The sequence below is a fragment of the Sturnira hondurensis genome, unplaced genomic scaffold, assembly GCF_014824575.4.
Source record: "Sturnira hondurensis isolate 20B ecotype Veracruz unplaced genomic scaffold, ASM1482457v3 Scaffold0007578, whole genome shotgun sequence".
NCBI lineage: Eukaryota > Metazoa > Chordata > Mammalia > Chiroptera > Phyllostomidae > Sturnira > Sturnira hondurensis.
Window position 1 is genome coordinate 2,793,122 of NW_028080209.1, and position 17,647 is coordinate 2,810,768.

The following is a 17,647-nucleotide window of genomic DNA, read 5'->3' on the forward strand; positions in this document are numbered from 1 at the left end:
GGAATCGAACCAGCGACCCTTTGGTTCACAGGCCAGCAATGGATTCAACTGAGCCACACCGGCCAGGGCCCATTCATTATCTTATTTAATTAACACCATAACCCCCTGAGGTGGGTATTTTTATTCCCATTTTCAGAAGAAAAAACTGAAGCTCACTGAGATTGAGTAATTTATCTGAAATCACACGGCTATAAAGTAGCAGAGCTGAAATTGAAACTGTGGTTTACTTCACTCTAGAGCCCATGTAGTTGTGATACATGCTCCCCTTTGAGTTCATGTGTGCATACCCATTTTCTACTCGATGAAACTGAGGCTCAGAGAAACAAAATAACTCACCAAGAATAGACAGGTGGCTGGGAAATGGTAGGTCCTGATACTGACCTCAGGGGAGTCTGGTTCCAATTCGTACATGTTCTCCATCAGACTACCCTGCCTGCTGAAGTGGGCACCAGCCCACTTCACAGATGCTAAAGCTGAGGAGTGGGGAGAGAAAGCAAGTGTTCCTGGAAGGAGAGGTGGCGGGATAGGGGGGGTCCTTACATGTGGTGGAGCCCTGGCTCTGATTCTTAAGCAGGATCAGAACTGAGATACATCAGCTGTGGGCCCCCCAGGCCAATCCTCTCCCTAGACATTTGCAGGAAAAATTAGAGTGAAATGAATGTCGGAGGTCTCCCTGAAGGAGTGAAGCCCAGGCAAACTGCAGCCTGAGAGGTGAGTGTGGGAGGCTTGGGAACCCAGGAACATTTTGCCCCTGCAAGCGAGGGTGTGGCATATACTGCTGCTTCTGTGGTACCATTTGCAAGAGCCATTTCATTGTCCCTTCCTTGTCATCTTTCTGAGTCACTATCCAGTTGTGAGTCCTGCAGAAGTGGACAGGGCGGAGGACAATGTGACCAGCATCCCAGTTCACAGCCCCCCCCAACAGTGATGTGAGCCCTGCTCCTGCTCCCATCGAACCCTCTGAAGGGCTGTTGGGGGGGGGTACCACACCGGAAGGCAGGGAGCCGGGCTGGAACTCCCTTCCCCCATGCCAGGGCAATGTCCACACTCAGAGGCCCAGGAAGTCACCCTGAACTTGAGAGGCCTCAGATGACCTGTTGATCTGCTCCCACAGACTCCTCCATGCCCCCCTCACCTGTGGTTCGCAGGGTGGCCGGAGACCTCCTCCCTAGAGGCCCATGACAGTGTCCAAAGCAAGGCCCAGTACACACTCCCTTCCTACCTTGGGGACTCCTCAGCTCTCTCCCTATGTCCCAACATCGATCAGGCTTCATCTGGCAACCTATAATTCTTCCTTTTGTCTTCTTTTGGTAAAAACACTCTCTTGTTTGGGGAAGAGATGATGGCAAGTTTGCACTTGCCCTTCAGCCCTCCACATAATTGGTGGCAGCAGGCAAAGCTGCTTCAAGAGGAGGGTTTATCGATGGAATGAAAGAGGGAAGTGCTAGAATGACAGGGCTGGGAGGGACCTTGGAGATCATCTGACCCAACGTTGCTGTGACCTCCACGCCATTCCGTGACCTGCGTGCTCCCACCCGTCTTCCCTGCCAAGCAGAGAGGTTCTCAAACCTCCTCACCCAGGCTTTCGAGATGAGGACACTGAGACCCACTGAGATGCAACTTGCCCAAAGGAAGTCTTTGTCTTGAGTCTGTTTCTGTCCTTCTACATTTTCTCTCAATCCCTAGGGGGAAGAAGGGCTCAGTTTTCCCTGAGAGCTAAGGAGACCTCTGACAAAGCCTGCCTATCACCCTGGCTAATGTGGATCGCTAGTGTCAAAGGTCTAAGAACTGAGTTATTTTCAGGGAGATTCTAGTCACTGTCGCTTTTGACTGGGTACCCTAAGGGCTCTATGAAGTTAGCTGGGTCCCAGTGGTCTCTGCCCTGCAGAAAACTAGCTCAGAGGCATAGGTAACTATCTGACATAGATTCAGTCAGACTGAAGGCCCACACTCCAAGAAAACTCTCCCTACTTTTCTAGGGGAGAGTTGGAAGGAGAGCGGGTGCAAAGTTGGTAAATGTGTCAGGAGGCTGTGTCCGTAGTTCAGGGACACTGTTCCTTTGGCGTACTTTGCCTGATTTTTAAATTTTTCATTTATCTTTCCTCAACTGCCCTTGCAGTTGGAGGGATAAAGGGTTAATGGACTGGTCAGGAAGGACATCTTGAAGCTTCAAAGGAAGGTTTGGAGGAGCATGTTGTACAAATCTTTGTATTCACACACACACACACACCACACACACACACACACACACACACACACACACAGGCGTATCTCAGTAGGCTAGCTTTTCCCCCTGTGTCCAGTGCATCAGAATGTTTTATATGTGAGCCCAGGTCTGCTTGGATAGGGTAGTTCAGTGAGCTACCTCCAAGGCCCTAGAGCTGGCCATTACAGCTGGGAGGAAAGCTGGTTTCTTCTTGGTCCTGAATTAACGTTGACACAGCGTTAGCAATGGGGACTGAGTCCTGGGGGTGAGAGATGTGATGGGAGTTGAGAGGGCGTCAATCGGCCCGTTTTCCAGCTGCTCTGTTTTTCGAGGTCTTATGTGGCTGGGCTGTCCCTAGTGTCGGGTTGTGTCAGGGGACATGCTTGGGTGCCCGTGTGCAGCAGCCTCCCCGACTGCCCGCACTCCCTTTGTCTCCTTGAGGTGTGCGTGCAAATCCGCATCCCGCGGGCCTCATCGCATGGGAGCGCGGGGTCGCACCCTAAACCCCCACTCTTTCTGCGGGGAGAGAGGACGAGCGGGAGCCGGGTGCTGTTCGGTCTGGAGCCGAGCGGGGCTTGCATTGATCCATTGATTGTGCGCGGGCTGCGCCTGACCTCCCTGCTCCCGGGGAAGCCGTCTCCATGGAGACCGGGCCCGCTCCCCCAGCGTCGGATTGTAAATTCCTGCAGGCAGCGGCCCGGCAGCCTGGGGAGGGGGCCGCCGCGCCCGGGCGCGCAGGGGGAGCGGCCGCCGCGCCGAGGCCCGATTTGAAAGAAAAAAGGGCACGAAAAAGGAGGTGGTGGAGGAGGAGTGGGGGGCGGAGGAAGAAAAGGAAAAGGAGCGAGGAGAGGAGGAGAAAGGAGGAGGAGAAAGGCGAAGAAAAAGAGACGGAGCCCGAGAGACGGAGAAAGAGCGAGAGAGGAAGAAAGAGGCAGAAAGGGCGTGTTTCTGGCGCTGCGTTTCCCCTCCCCTTTCTCAGGTCCCTCGCTCGGGTTCTGCGCGCTCTCCAGCCGGAGTTCTCTGCGGGCGAAGCTGGAAATTGGGTGGGATTTTACGGAGCAGCCCCGCCGCCGCCGCCGCCGATAGCACAGCCAGGCTAGGAGAGGGCGGGGGTTCCCCTCCGTCAGGGGCTCCGGACGCCCCAGCCTCTGGGCGCTCTCCGCCTCGCCCTTCCCGACGTCGGGTCGGGAGAAGACCGCAGCATCGGGAACCTCCTGCCAGGGAGCCGCGGTCCGCGCCCCGCACCCCAGCCCCCGGCCGGGCCCCGGAGGGGCGCCCCCTCCCCTCCCCTCCCCCCTCCGGCGCGCGGGGGCCCGGCCCGCTTCCGCCCTCCGGGAGCTGCGAGACCGGCCCCGGCCGCCGGGCCGCGGGTAGCTCCAGCATGGGCTCGGGGCGCGTGCCTGGGTTCTGCCTGCTGGTCCTGCTGGTCCAAGCCCGCGCCGCCCAGCACAGCAAAGCCGCGCAAGGTAAGGAAGGAGGGGCTCGCGGCCGCGGGGCTGCGGAGTCTGCGGGGGCCCGAGGGCGGGGACGCGATTTCCAAGGGGCAGGGCAGGTGTTGGGAAGCTGCTGCTGTCAGGACCCGCACGGTGCACCACACTCCCGGGCTGGGGACCTGCCCTCTGGGCGCTGGAAGAGCCGGGGTGGCACGGATAAGTGAGAAGTTTGGGGGGTCCTGAGCAGACGTGACCACGCACCTAAGAATTCTGCCTATTTCACTGCCACCCCAGCATCTTCGAAAGACTTCTTGTACTCCGGAAGTATGAGATAGAATCTTCTCTCAAACGTTGCCAGAAACTTCGGTTGTGGCCTGGAGAGACTGAGCGTGAAAACTTTTCCGTCATGCCTTAGATTTCTGTCCCTTGTCCCCAGTCCTCATGCAAAGTTAGATAGAAAGTTCGGAGTTGTTGCCTTATCTGTAGAAAAATGTTAAAGAAAAATAGAATCTTTTATGGGAAAACCAACTCGTCCCTCAGGGGATGGTAGGGGGCTGAAGAAGAGAAGAAAATTTCTGTGACTCTGGCTCCCGGCAAGAATGTGGTGTTTCTGCCTCTTTGGGGGGAAATCTTTCGTCTTGCATGGCTTTCATTTCTTATCATAATATTTATTTATTAAGGCCTCGGGTTTCCAATTCCATTTAAATCCAGGTCAGAATTGCATTGAAATAACAAAGTAAAATTCCAGACTGGGGAGCTCTGACAGATCTCTCTAGGAATTAAAGAGAGAGACAGGGAGGCCCTCCTGCCTCCCAGGCTGGTTGCTTGGCCAGTCCCAAGGCTGTGCTGGCAGAAGCCAGGCTGGCGGACTGCACTTCTCTTGGGGCAGCCTCCCCTCCCCCTTGACCTCTTGCTGCACCCTTCCCCCATGGTGTCCACACCCAGGAAGAGATTTATATGGACAAAAAGAAAATTCCTCCTGGCAAAGGAGAACAGGATTTTTCTGCCTGTTATCCCTGAGCTCCTGAAACCAAGCTGGTTGTGGAGGTGGCTGGGCCAGAAGGGAAAGTTGAACTTGGGAGTTGGGGAAGCCTGAGTCTGTGGTAGTCAGGTAGGTCACTGTGTCCCCGAGCCTGAGCACTTGGCTGTTAAGCTGCTCTTTGTGCTGCGTGGGCTCCCGCTCTGTTCAAAGGAAGGTGCTGTATCATCGCCATCCTCTTCTCCCAAAACACCGCCTCTTGGACTACCCCTGCCTCCCCCATCCTGTCCTTTAACAAAGCCAAAACAGAGACCCTCATCTGTCAAACACCTTGCCCCACCCCCAGCCCTTCCGACCCCAAACTGCTTCTGTTCCAGCCCTGGTTCCAGACAGCCCACTATCGCTGCTGCCCCCAGCCTGGGAGCAGCCCCTCTCCTACTGTGGATTTGCTTGTGTTTTCATAAACAAAGCTGGCTTTTGTAGTGCGTGCTGACTTACTCATAACAGGGAATTAGCTAGGGAGTTTAGTCTGAAGGAAGGAACAGATTTCATGCAATAATCTAGAGACAAGATAAGGGCCTCTTTCAAGTTGGAGCCAGTGTCTGTAGTTGCCTAGTAAGACTGGGGGGCTGGAGGAGCAGTGGGGGAGCAAGCAACATCTTCACTCAGAGGGGTTCCTGGGGCAGATGGAAACTCCTAGAAGGGACAGGTGCCATCGCACCAAGGCTTTCTAGCCTGTGAGATCAGCCCATCAGCCAGGGGCAGGAGGACTCAGAATCCCTCCGAGGCCTTCTGAGGCTCACCCAGCAGGGTGGGACACCCTGCTGGCTGCTGTGGGAAATGCAGCCAGAGTGGAGGCCCCTGCCCTCAAGGAACTTACAGTTTTGTCCTCTGTTTATCTCACATTTGGGCCACATGTACTCTACCTGGGCTGTATAGTTCGCTTGCTTCTTCCTTCCTACCGATCCCAAGTCTAGCTGGAACTGCAGCCTGTCATTTCAGCTACCTTTGACCCAGATATTCAGGAGATTTATCAACCTCGTCTGCCAGAGATTTCTAAACAACATGCTTGTTGAGTTAGAGGGATGTCTCTGGACCAAGTCTGCAGGCCAGTGCTTTGGGAAGGACAGGCACTGACAGAGCAAAGCAGCCTTGCCCACAGGCAGAGAGAATGCTGCGGACCTCCCCGCTCCCAAGGGTGCCTCCCAGGTGTCCCCAGTTCCGTAAAGTGTGCCGTTAGGGCCACGTGCTTTTAAACAGCGCTCTGGTGGATCTTGAACATGCAGATGCCCTTGGCGAGTATCTTGCACTGTTACTGTATCTCTGGCGATATCTGGATCTTGTCCCTTTTCTCCAGAGATTGTGGAGTGCGGGGACAGAGGCCCAAAGCGATGTGGAGTAGGGAGGAGGGGAGGGACAGGGAAGGAACCCTGAGTGTGCAGGTGAGTGTGTGTGTGTGCGTGTGTATGGAGGGGGGTGAGGTTCACCAGGATCACCCACAGGTAGCACAGCTGGGCATCTGTGTAAATCGTGACTTAGTTGTTGAGTGTGAATAGGATGTTTTAGTGTCTTTGAGAGCCGTGGGTGGGTGAGTGGGTGGGAAAGCTGTGTGACTGGGGCGAGTGCGCCTGAGAGCACATGGTTTTGAGTGTTTTTCAAGTGCCTGTCTGAGTATTTTAAAGTAGACAGACTGGATAACCAAGATAATTGTTAACTTAAAAGCATTAATTTGCTTTGGGGGGGGGCGTGTGCAGCAGTGGTTAAAAAGACCTAGTCCTGGTGCAGGGCTCAGATTACAGCTGAGTGAAAAGGTCTCCTGGCCTCAGGGAAAGCTCGTCCCCAGGAGGGGCTGCGGGAGGGAGAGGCGGCCTGGCCCATCGGTTCACCTGGTTGTTTTTCTCTCCTCACTAGGGGTAGAATTTTGATAAAGTCATGTATTTAGAATTTCCCAGTAACTCCATCCCGGGACCGAGAGCGCTCATCTAGCGGCACACAGTGTCTCTCTGTGTTGGTGTGTCTGTCCGGGTCTCTGTCTGGGTGTTTGTGTGTGTCTCTCTTTCTTTCCCCCACCCCTTTCTTCCTCTTTAATGTGGCTGTTTCCTCTCCTCCTGGCTTCCCTGGGCTGCTGTGGCCAGCCCTTACAGTAAGGGGACTGTTCCTCCTAGCCCCTCCCTCCAAAATATGAAATGAAAGCCATAACCGTGTCAGCGGGCGAGGGTGGCCTCATGGGCAGCCGGCTGATGCCCGCGCCCCATCCAGGCTACACTGGGGAGTCATTCCCCACTGGCGGAACCAGGTCTTCCATCTAAGCACCCCCTCCTTTTCCAGAGGGCGGAGAGGGGCTGGACTGCTTAGAAATTCCTCAGGAATCCCTTTGACCTCTCTTCTCTCAGTGACATGTCCCCTGGGGGTGGGGTTAGAGAACTTTTCTACTTCTTACCCTTCATCTCCCTGAGTCTCTTTGCAGGGTGGAATGAGAGAGGGGAGGAGAAGACGGGGGAAGTCAGAATTACTACAAGCAGAGAAAGAAGAAAGTTATGGGCACCCCCTAAATGAGACTTTTCTGAAACCTTCAGGAATCCGAGAGCATGAGAACCGGTTTGAGATGTGAGTGGCTGGGACCTGTTGTAAAAGGAGCCAGCCTGGGTGTGAGTTTGAGAGTGTGAGGTGAGGCGTGCATGCACTGGGGTGTGCGTGTGTGCACGTGCGTGTGCATACATGTGCGTGTGTGCATGGGCGCAGTGCTCCTGTGAGAGGAGACAGGAAGCAGAGCGACGTGCATTTTGTTTTCATTGGAGAAGTGAGGAAGGGGAATGGCTAGGTCTCGAACTGGAGCAGGGGAGGGACCCTCTGATGGCGTCAGACCCTCTTGAGAAGGTGGAAGTGGAGGGCTTGCTGCCCGAACGCACCCTGTCTCTTCCCCGGTTCTGGTCCCCTCCTGTCAGGCCGTGGGCCTCCTTTGATGTGCTGTGCCCCTAGCACATGACTGCTTGTAAGAAAGAGTCCCTGTCAGGGCTGGAAACTGCAGAGCTGCTCTGAGGCTGGCAGTGCCCGCAGGAGGCCCAGGCCTGGGGACGACTTCTTGAGGCCCAGCTCTAAGACAGGAGTCTGGAAAGAGAGAGACTGCTGCTCTCTGAGGGGAGAGTGACACCACTGCCCACCCAGGGTCGTTGGAGAGGTAGAGGAGCTAGTCACCTGGGCTGGCGGGACGTGAACCCTTAGCCTCTCCCCAGTGGCCCTTCTGTCACCAGACTGGCCGCTCTCCTCCTCCCGTGCCCACATATCGCCAGCCCGTGCAACACAGGGTAGGGAGTATGGAGCCAGCGCATTAGATACAGAGCCTAAGGGGTGGGGCTTCTGGGGAAATAATTGAAACTCTCTCTGTCATTTGTGAAGTGGACTAGAGTGTCAGCAGGGTCCCTTTCAGCTCTGAGATTCTGCACGTCTCACTGAAATCCTTCCCACTGGAGGCAGAAGACACACGCAAGCCTCGGCCCCGCAGCAGCCACCTCCCCAGGCTTCTGGCCTGAACCTCAGGCCCTCTGCTCCCTGGCCCTGCCCCTCTGCTCCCTGCCAGAGAGAGTCTGCGTCGCTTGGCTGCTCTTCCTTCCTCCCCCCACCCCATTGTCCTGGGGCGCCCAGTACCTGAAAGTCCTTCCTCTGTTCTTACGTGGGGTGTTTTCCCCTGGAAGTAGCCTCTGCAGGACGAACGTCTCTGCGTTAGTGTGTGCTTCCGACAACGCCGGGAAGTGGGGCTCAAGTGTTTGTGTTCTAGGAACTGAACACTCTGGGCGCGGCCGGCCCCACCCCCGCGCTCACACCGTACCCCTCGGCTCTGACACTAGCCCTCTGCCTTCTGCTCCAGCCTCGGGGTCTCCCCTCCTCAGGCCAAGGCGTCGCCTTGTGTAGTTGCCATTGGATGCTTCACTTTGGCCCCGCAGGCAGGATGACGGCTAAACAGGGCGCGGTGGCTGTCACTCTCACCTGCGGTTTCCCTGTGGCTGTAACCGCTGTAACCGTATCCCTAGAGAACTGGGGGGTTGGGTTTCAGATCCCCCGGCCGGCCGGGGGCTGTTGGCATCTGGGCACTGACAGTGACAAGCTGAGGAAAGGCCTGGGCGGAAGATCCAGAATAGGAACCAGACCTTAGAAATCCCTGGGTGCGGGCGGAGTGTCAGGGTGTGTGGACGTGGGGCTGGGGTGGGAAAAGGGGGGCCCTTAAAGGGTAGACCCTGGGGAGCAGGTTTACAGAGAGGACGTTTTTACAAGTTTCTAATTATATTTATTTGGAGTTTTCCTGTGGCGGTTTGAAGCTGTTAACAGCAGGAACCTGTATCCCTGGTGTTTGTTTTTGTTTCTCACCAGCTGCTTGGCCCAGCATAGAGCATCCAGGGCAGGAGACACCTGCCCACTGCGGCGCTGCCCGCCCCTTCCGCGCCGCAGCTCTGCGCGTGCACCGTGGTGCGCTGCCCTGCTCCCTGCTGCCCGCGCCCGAGCCTCAGAGCGTCCGCACGCCCACTGCCGATTTCCTTCCACGCGTTGGGCGTTTGCTTCATGCTGGACTAAACACTGAGTTGGGGTGGGAGGAGGCCCAACAATTAAGACACAGATCCCTCCCGCAAGTGCGCACAGAGACGGTGCCTGGCGAGTGAGCACTGGACTGGGAGCGCTGACCTTGGCCCTGCGCCGGCTGCTTGCTCTTTCTCAGATGCCCTCTCTGGCCTGTTCCTCATCTGTGCAGTGACAGGCAGGACCATGTGAGGACCGAATGAAACAGTCCACGTGAGAGCGCTGTGCACACTTAATGGAATTATACACCATCTGACATCATCATTCTTTATGCATCCATTTAGTTAATGGATGTTTTCATCCATTTAGTGAGATAAAACTGCTAATCGTGAAACTGGAACCTGCCTCTGCCCACCACCTGCCTCCCTGGCTCTCCCTCTCCAAACTTCTGTTCTTTCCTGCCCACCACAGGTACCCCTACCCTACCCTTCCTCTAAAGGCCTCTGACTCACGATTGGTGAGTTTGGGACTAAACTGGTGGTTTAGTCCACACTGAAAAGGGGGCTCATTGGGCGGAGCACTGCCCCGCACACCAGGGGCTGCGGGCTCCGTCCTGGTTGGGCGCACACCTGTGGTGCACGTATGGTCCCTGGTTGGGACGTGCACAGGAGGCAACCAGTCGATGTTTTTCTCTCACATCCCTGTTTTTCTCTCTCTCAAATCAATAAATATATTCTCAGGTGAGGATTAAAAAATAAATAAATAGCCCTGACTAGTGTGGCTCAGTTGGTTGGGCATCATCCCACAAAGTGGAAGGTCACCAGTTTGATTCCGGGTCAGGGCACATGCCCGGGTTGTGGGTTCGGTCCCTGGTCCGGGTGTGAGCTAGAGGCAACTGATTAATGTTTCTCCCCCTTCCTCTCTCCCTCCATTCCCCTCTCGCTATAAATAAACAAACAAACGGGAGAAAATTCTTGTCCATTCAAAGGTACCTCCAAATGAGTAAGGAGCTGGATTAAGGATGAGGTGGGGTGTCAGAGAGCAACTCACCAGGGCCCCCACAGATGATAAGGCTCTCAGGCTTCACCCCACTCCTTCCCAATCACCAGGCACCGACTGATTTTCCTGGCTCTTCAGCTGAGCAGACCAAGCTTGTGTAAGAGGAAAGGGCACTTTTTAAAAAAGAATTAAGTGCTCTGTCTTCTCTGGTTGGGGTCATCTGTGTGGGTTCCAGGCTCCCCTCACCCCCCGCCTGGGCTTCAGCCAAGCTGAGGGTGGGCCTGTCCTCACCCAGTTCCAAATCAGAAAGGCGTATTGAGAAGTGGGAGATGGGAAGCCAGGCTCCACCTGTTTCCCTCATTCCTTTGTAATCTGGCGGCACAGCAGAGGTGCATGCACACCGGTCCTGGTGCGCAGGCTGCAGGCTAGGGTGTCACGGCCAGAGCTTGGGCTGCTTCTACTTTGGACAGTACTTAGGTGTACGAGGTAACCTGGAGGAAAGGATGAAGGAACTGACCAGAAGCAGCAATGGGACACTGGTCTCAAGTGGCCCCTGGCCTCCCACTGAGGCTGGGAGACATCTGAAGAGATGCCCGAGCAGCCAGAGATGACATCTGAAGACCCTGAGATCTTATAGATTCTATAGGATTTCCTAGGAATCGTATCATAGATTCACTGGTCCCAGTTTTTTTCTGGCCTCAGCATCACGAAATGGATGCTTTTAAGCAGATATCTCACCTGCTCTGTTTCCTGTCCTGCTACCCTTAACACTGAACTTCCTAGGACTGCCCTCCACCCAGAACAGAGAGGATGCCACAAACGTGGACTTCGTCCCCTCCCCCACCAATCCATCCATCCATCCATTTAACAAATATACGCGAAATGCCGTCAGTGTATTAGCTGTCTTGCTCAGCGCCGACTCCCAGAGCCCAGCACGGTGCTTGGTGTGTCGCAGTGCTCAGTAACTGTTGAGTGAATATGCTCAACTCTTCCAACTGCTGTGTAGGTTTCAAAGACTCAGAAGCCATGGTCCCAGGAGCTTACAGCTTCAGTAGGAAGATACTACATGTAAACTAAAAGTTAAATAACGGCACAAGGTAGCAGAGGAGAGGGATCACGATGGTGATTGGTTAGGCTATCGGGGGACCTGACAGTGGAAGCCTGGGGAGTGAAGAGGAGCAGAAGATCAGAGAAGGGTGAACAGCCACAGCTGGCTGCCCAGTGGTGACACCCGAACCGGTCCTCAGTGACCAGTGAGATCTGAAGGCCCTGAAGGAGAGAAAAGCAGAGGAATAAGGCGAGCTTGCCTGGGGCAAGGAGGATGTCACAGCCACGTGGGCGCATTGGGACACCAGGCAGGCAGCTTTGACTCTTACTTTGGGCCCAGCAAATGGGCAGCTAACTACCCAACCCCTGTGAGTGGCTAGGTCCCTACTGTGGTAATATAAAGGTGGGGTGGACTCTGCCTGGGGGTATCGACTTATCTACAGCCTGCATTCCCGCTCATTTCCTCCGGTTGTGATTTCTGAGCTGGACCTAGGCGAAATTTTGCAGTACATGAAGTGTTTTCCAGGGGTTGGGGGGGGGGGTGGGCTTCCTGCTTCCCCATCCTCAGAGGGGAGGCCTGGGACTGCCTGTGTTGTCCTGATTCACCCCTGGTCTGCCCTCTCACCATCCTGTCCCCACGCATCCCACCCGTCCTTTCTCTATGTAGCAGAGTTTGGGAGTGCTCTGCCTGGCACTTGAGCAAACCCAGCAGAGATGTAGGGTGACACGGTTACACACCTGGGCATGTACGCCAGGGGAAGGTAAGGCAGGGAGGTCCTGGCTCATCTGGGCTCCCTCCACAGCCGCCACTCTCCCCCAGTTCAGCTTTTGACCCAGCCCAGTGCCTGGGGTGGGGTAAGGGCAGGAAAGGACCGCTTTCACCAAGAATTGTGGAAGGCAGCCTTTTGGTTCCCAGCTGGCCTCTCACCCGCGTCAGCCTCCTCCTCGGGCAGGTCCCAGCAGCGGTGGCGGAGGCGGTGAAACAGGCACCGTCTCCCCCGAGTTCCCCGTCCCACCACGGGCCCCCTGGAGCTGCGTTTCCCCACACCAGGCTTGAAATGGGGCTTTGATAAAGGAAGCAGGGAGGAGAGAGAGGTTCTTCAAAGAGCCTGGGGAGAAAGTCGGAGAGAAGGGCCAGAGTGAACCTTTACTGAGCACGTACTACAGGCCTGCACTGTGGTGCTCCGTACCTGGTAAGCATTAACTCGCTTGACCCTCGTGGCAGCCCGAAGCGGGGGAGGTGCCACTTTTGTGATTCACGTTTGCAGAGGAAGGGGCCCAGGACCGCCCAGCCATGGGCAAGGTGGCCTCTGAGCTGACCCAGTACCACTCCAGAACCGCTTTTCTCAAACGCTCTGCCATGTGACTGCCCCAGTCTCTTCCCAGTTTGAGCAAAGGGTCTATTCACATCACCCAAGTTGGGAAAAGGAAGACAGACCACAACCCAGGTCCACCCCGCAGATCCTGGCGCAGCCGGTCCAGGAGAATGTCCACGCGGTCACACTGTTTCAGAGGCCCCCGGGGAGTGCCAGTGCGTGGCCCGTGCTGAGCACCTCTGGTCTGAACCAGTCCCTGCTCGGGCAGTGCTCACTGCTTTGTCAGGCCAGCTGGTGAACGCCCGCGCCCCAAGGGAGCAAGCTAAGGCGGACTGTGCTGTGGGTGTTGATGGGATCCCAGTAGGGACTGGGTGGGTGGGCAGATGTGGTGGGAGGGAGCTCTGAAAGAATGAACTGGCAAAGGAGAAAATGCTGGGAGTATTTGAGGGCCCTGTTTCAGAGCTCTGTTTTAGACCTGCTCTCCTTTGAAAGGTTCCATCCAAGTCGTTGAAGGGCAGGCCACTTCCTCAGCAGGTGACCAGCCAAGTGAGAAAAGTAGAACATGCCATGAGATAGCTTTAAAAAAAATCTTTTAGCCTTGGCTGGTGTGGCTCAGTGGGTTGAGTACTGGCCTACGGACCAGGGGGTCGCTGATTCCCAGTCAGGGCACATGTCTGGGTTGCGGGCCAGGTCCCCAGTAGAGGGGGGCGTATGAGAGGCAACCAGACATAGGTTTTTCTCTTTCTCTCTTTCTCCCTTCCCTGTCTAAAAATAAATAAACCTTAAAAACAAACAAAAAAGAATTGAAAAAAGTGTCTATATTTTTTAAAAATCTTTTAAAATATGTTTATTGAGCCCTGGCTGGTGTGGCTCAGTGGACTGAGTGCTGCCATGAGAACCAAAGAGTTGCTGGTTTGATTCCCAGTCAGGGCATGTGCGTGGATTGCGGCCCAGGCCCCTAGTGGGGGGCATGTGAGAGGCAACCACACACTGATACTTCTCTCCCTCTCTTTCTCCCTCCCTTCCCCTCTGTCTAAAAATAAATACATAAAATGGTTAAAAATATGTTTATTGATTTTAGAGAGGGGAAGGGGGGTAAAGAAAGAGAGAGAGAGAAACATCAACCTGAGAGAAACATCAATGGCTTGCTTCCCATACATGTCCTTCCTGATCAGGGATTGAACCCACAATGTAGGTATGTGCCCTAACCAGGAATCGAACCCTGTTTTGGTGTACAGGACAATGCTCCAACCAACTGAGCCACACCAGCCAGGGCGTGAGATGACTTTAAAATCTTAGCAGAGCCGTAGCACCATAGGTGTAGGTGAGCTGAGGCACACTGGGTCCCCTGGGACCAGGAACTTGGCAGAAAGAGCTTCCCGGTAGACGATGTTGAGCCACATTCGGGAATCTGGGTACAGTGAGCCAGACGGAAAAAGAGGATGCATCTCAAATATGAAGAACATACCCTGGCTGGTGTGGCTAAGTGGACTGAGCACTGGACAGTGATGCCAAGGGTTACCGGTTCGATTCCCAATCAGGGCACCTGCCTGGATTGTGGGCCAATAAATAAGTAAGTAAATAAATAAATATCTTTAAAAAAAAGAATGTGATGTGTTAGTGAATGTGTGGGAAGAGGTGGAATGGTTAGTTGTCGAGGGAGGAGATACCGTCTTGCAGTGCACAAAATCTCTACTGGAGGGGGGCGAGCATCGTGAGGAGGGAGGGTCAGATGGTGGGAGAAGCCCAGTGCTGGGAGAGTCCAAAGATTCTGCAGGAAGCCTGGGCTTGCAGCATCAGGCTCCCTACAACTGGCGAGCACTGAGGTGGACGCAAAGGAAAGAGCTGGGAGCCCAGAGGGCCTGCTGCAGACCTCAGTGAAGCATCAGCTGATTCGGAGACAGGAAGATACCTCTGAGATGGCCCGGGAGGAGGAGCTTCCAGGTGAATTTCCCAGTCACCCCCCCAACCCCCGCCCCCGCTAGCTGCTGGGGAAGGGATGGAGAGACCCAGAAGAGAGTTCCAAGCGGAATGAACAGGATGGGTATTCTTCACTGGAGTTGTCCAAGCACCATGCTCGCCTCTAAGGCTCACAAGGGTTGCGACAGAGCAGGGGGTAAAAATCTGGTCCCCGCTTCCAACAGAGACCCAACAAGAACATATAAAACTAAGCCTTAAGCCATTCAAAGTTTGAAATTAGTTGTTAAAAATATTTTTCCCACAGTGGAGGGCAGGTGTAAATATGGGGACACAGTAAGGACCAATTCTGGGTGCCTTGTCTTTTTTCACAAATTTAACCACACTTGGTATTTGCTCTTTCCTCTTCCTTTTTAAAAAAAGAAGATTTTATTTATTTATCTTTCAGAGAAAGGAGGAGGGAAGGAGAAACAGAGGGAGAGAAACATCAGTGTGTGAGAGGTACATTGATCCGTTGCCTCTCGCACGCCCTCAACCAGGGATCTGGCCCACAACCCAGACATACGCCCAACCTGGGAATTGAACTGGCGACCCTTTGGTTTGCAGGCTGGCATTCAACCCACCGACCCATTCCAGCCAGGGCTGCTCTTTCCTCTTGTAACATTTATCCTGGCTTCAAAACTCAACCTGAATCCCACTCCTTGGAAAGGCTTTTTGGTCCACCTAGGCCCCGGGGAGTGCCTTCATTCGGAACTCCTGGCACAGTGCCGTGAGGTTGGAGACATCCTGTGGCTATGCTGTCCACTATGGTAGCCATTAGCACAGGTGGCCACTGACCACTTGGCCTAGGGCTAGAGCACCTGGGGGACTGAATTTTAAATTAAATGGCCACTTGTGCCTAGTAGCCAACATCTCACACATCACAGGCCTGAGCATCTGGTGTCTGAACCAGTGATTAGCGCTTAACATCATCTCCAGGCTCCGTCTCGGGGACCTGTTACTCACCAGGCGTTGATTCGGTGCTCTGCACGGTTTACCTCATCCGTGTTCACAGCCTCTCAGAGGAGGTGTCATCACCCCCACTCAGAGGAGGAAGAAATCGGGGAATCAGAAAAGCCTCCATGGAGAGTGCTGGGGCTGGACTCGAGCCCGGGGCCCACTGGTTCCAGAGCTTAGGCTCTTTCTGTGATGGCACATTTCTTAGCGCGTTTTCTCCTCTTCGGCTGGGCAGACTGCTCTCCGCTCAGCCTTGCTGGACACAGAGGTCCCTCCCACCCTCTCTTGTGAGCTCGCCCTCCACCTCCCTCTTCTCCATTCTCTCCTCGGGGTGCCTCCCCGGGGGCCAGCTGGCAGACATGCCGACAGAGCCGAGCGGCCGTTAGACACCCCGGCCGTGGGGGACCCCTGCAGAGCCTTCGAGGGTGCTTGGAGGCTGCAGTGTAGACCCCACGAGCCCAGGAGACCTGGGGCAGGGCGTGTGGGGCTGCTGCTCCAAATGTCACTTCTCTTCGGGAAGCCTCCTCAGTCCTGCCCCCGAAGTACTTCTTGAAATATGAAAGCAGAGGACCCATGAGCGTCTCAGTTTGAGTGATTGCTGGTCTGTGTGTTCATTCATTCAGTTTAAAAAATAGCAAGCACCTTAAGGATTTGGGTTCAAATAGGTCAGTGATGGGGCCTGAGAATCTTCATTTTAACAAAAGTCAGGCACTTCTACAGTCCACAGATCACACTTGGATGTTATAGTCCTTTATATAGTCTTTTGTTGATATATTTATTCTACTTGCAAGGGGATAAACACTGTCTTGAGTGTCCCAATTCACTGCTAGAAATAATTCCTTCTTCCCCTGGTCTTCCCTTTAACGGAACTTCTCAACTATTCTGGCTGCATTCTAGACTTACCCGAGGAGCCACAGGAAAAGACTGCTGGCCAGGTGCCAGCCCAGACTATTGTCCAAAATCTCAGGGGAGGGGCAGGGAGCTGGGGCATCTCCTGGGGGAGCTGACTGTGCCCTGCAGCCCCGTTGAGGAACCCCTGACCTCATCTCTGATGCCTTCATGACACTCAGCCACATCCTGCTTCATGTTACTCACTTGTGTCACCTTTGGGGTGGACCAAGTCACCTCTGAGCCTCCACGGCCTTCAGCGTGGTACCTTTTGCAAGCACCTTACATGGCATTTTCAGCCGAGTGAAACTTTTTCCTCCTATTTCAGTTCAGCTTCAGGGGCACCCTGACATTACCCCAGAGACCGGAGCCTTTTAACCAAGAGGCGATAAGGGATTCTCTTTCCTTTGTTCTGAGCCATCCTCTTTTTGCTGGACCTTAGGTGGCCTCACCCCGTAGCACAGCTCTGGGTGAAGCACCTCATGTCAGTGGGGGTCGGGAGATCAGAGCACCTGGCATCGGCTGAGGAGCTCAGGGTGGCGGGTGGGTGGCCACTTGAGTCAGCTGTGGAGTCAGTCACAAGGGCTGCCCTCACCAGGCATTAGGTGTTGGTGCCAGCCCCCACCAGCTCCTGGTCCCCACCGCACTGACCGCACAGGAGCCAGTAAACCTTCTGGGATGGCGCTTCCTCCCTCTGAAGTCCTTGGCGCCGTGGTGGGCAAGTGGAAGCAGGCCTGGTCTTGAGCAGAAGCAGGAGGCAAACGCAGGTTCCTTGGAGGCTCGTCGTCTCCCTCGCTTCCTCCTTTGATTACCGGTGGCCCTGGGCCCTGCCACCTTCCAGAGGCCGTGGTCCACATGCCTTTCCCCCTCCCACCAGGCTTGCTCCTGACTCACCCTAGGTTGAATATTTCTAATCAAGTTAAGTGTGCTACCCAGTCCAAGGGTTTTTGTTTGCTTTTAAATCAGAGAGGGGTGTTTCAAATGATGGAATTTTAGCTGTCACTGTGGATTAAGTATCTTTGAGGGAAGTGGGTTTTTCTTTCTGAATTCCTGAAATTACAGAGACCGCTCTGAAACCAGAGGGGTGGGAGAGCACCCCTTTCTGGAGGAGTCACTGTCCTGATTTTGGGGAGCCCCCTTCAAGGAACTCTCTGGGAGGCCCCAGCAGAGGGTCTCATGTGCACCCTCTACCCCTCCCAGATGTGGACGAGTGTGTGGAGGGGACCGACAACTGTCACATTGATGCCATCTGCCAGAACACCCCACGCTCGTACAAGTGCATCTGCAAGTCTGGCTACACAGGGGATGGTAAACACTGCAAAGGTGAGGCTGGGAGGGCACCTGGACAAGGGGGACC

The 17,647-nt window shown here is 54.8% G+C and overlaps 1 protein-coding gene across 3 annotated transcripts in view; it reads left to right on the forward strand.

The window, feature by feature from the left end:
- The first annotated feature begins 3,102 nt into the window (after nt 1–3,102).
- Nucleotides 3,103–17,647, forward strand: part of SCUBE3 (signal peptide, CUB domain and EGF like domain containing 3) — a 34,966-nt gene continuing 20,421 nt past the window's right edge. For all 3 annotated transcript variants that reach the window (XM_037052820.1, XM_037052822.1, XM_037052821.1), the window contains exons 1-2: nt 3,103–3,672; nt 17,491–17,613. In XM_037052820.1, the coding sequence (XP_036908715.1) occupies nt 3,588–3,672; nt 17,491–17,613 (208 nt within the window). In that variant the 5' untranslated portion in view covers nt 3,103–3,587. The remainder of the gene's footprint in view (nt 3,673–17,490; nt 17,614–17,647) is intronic.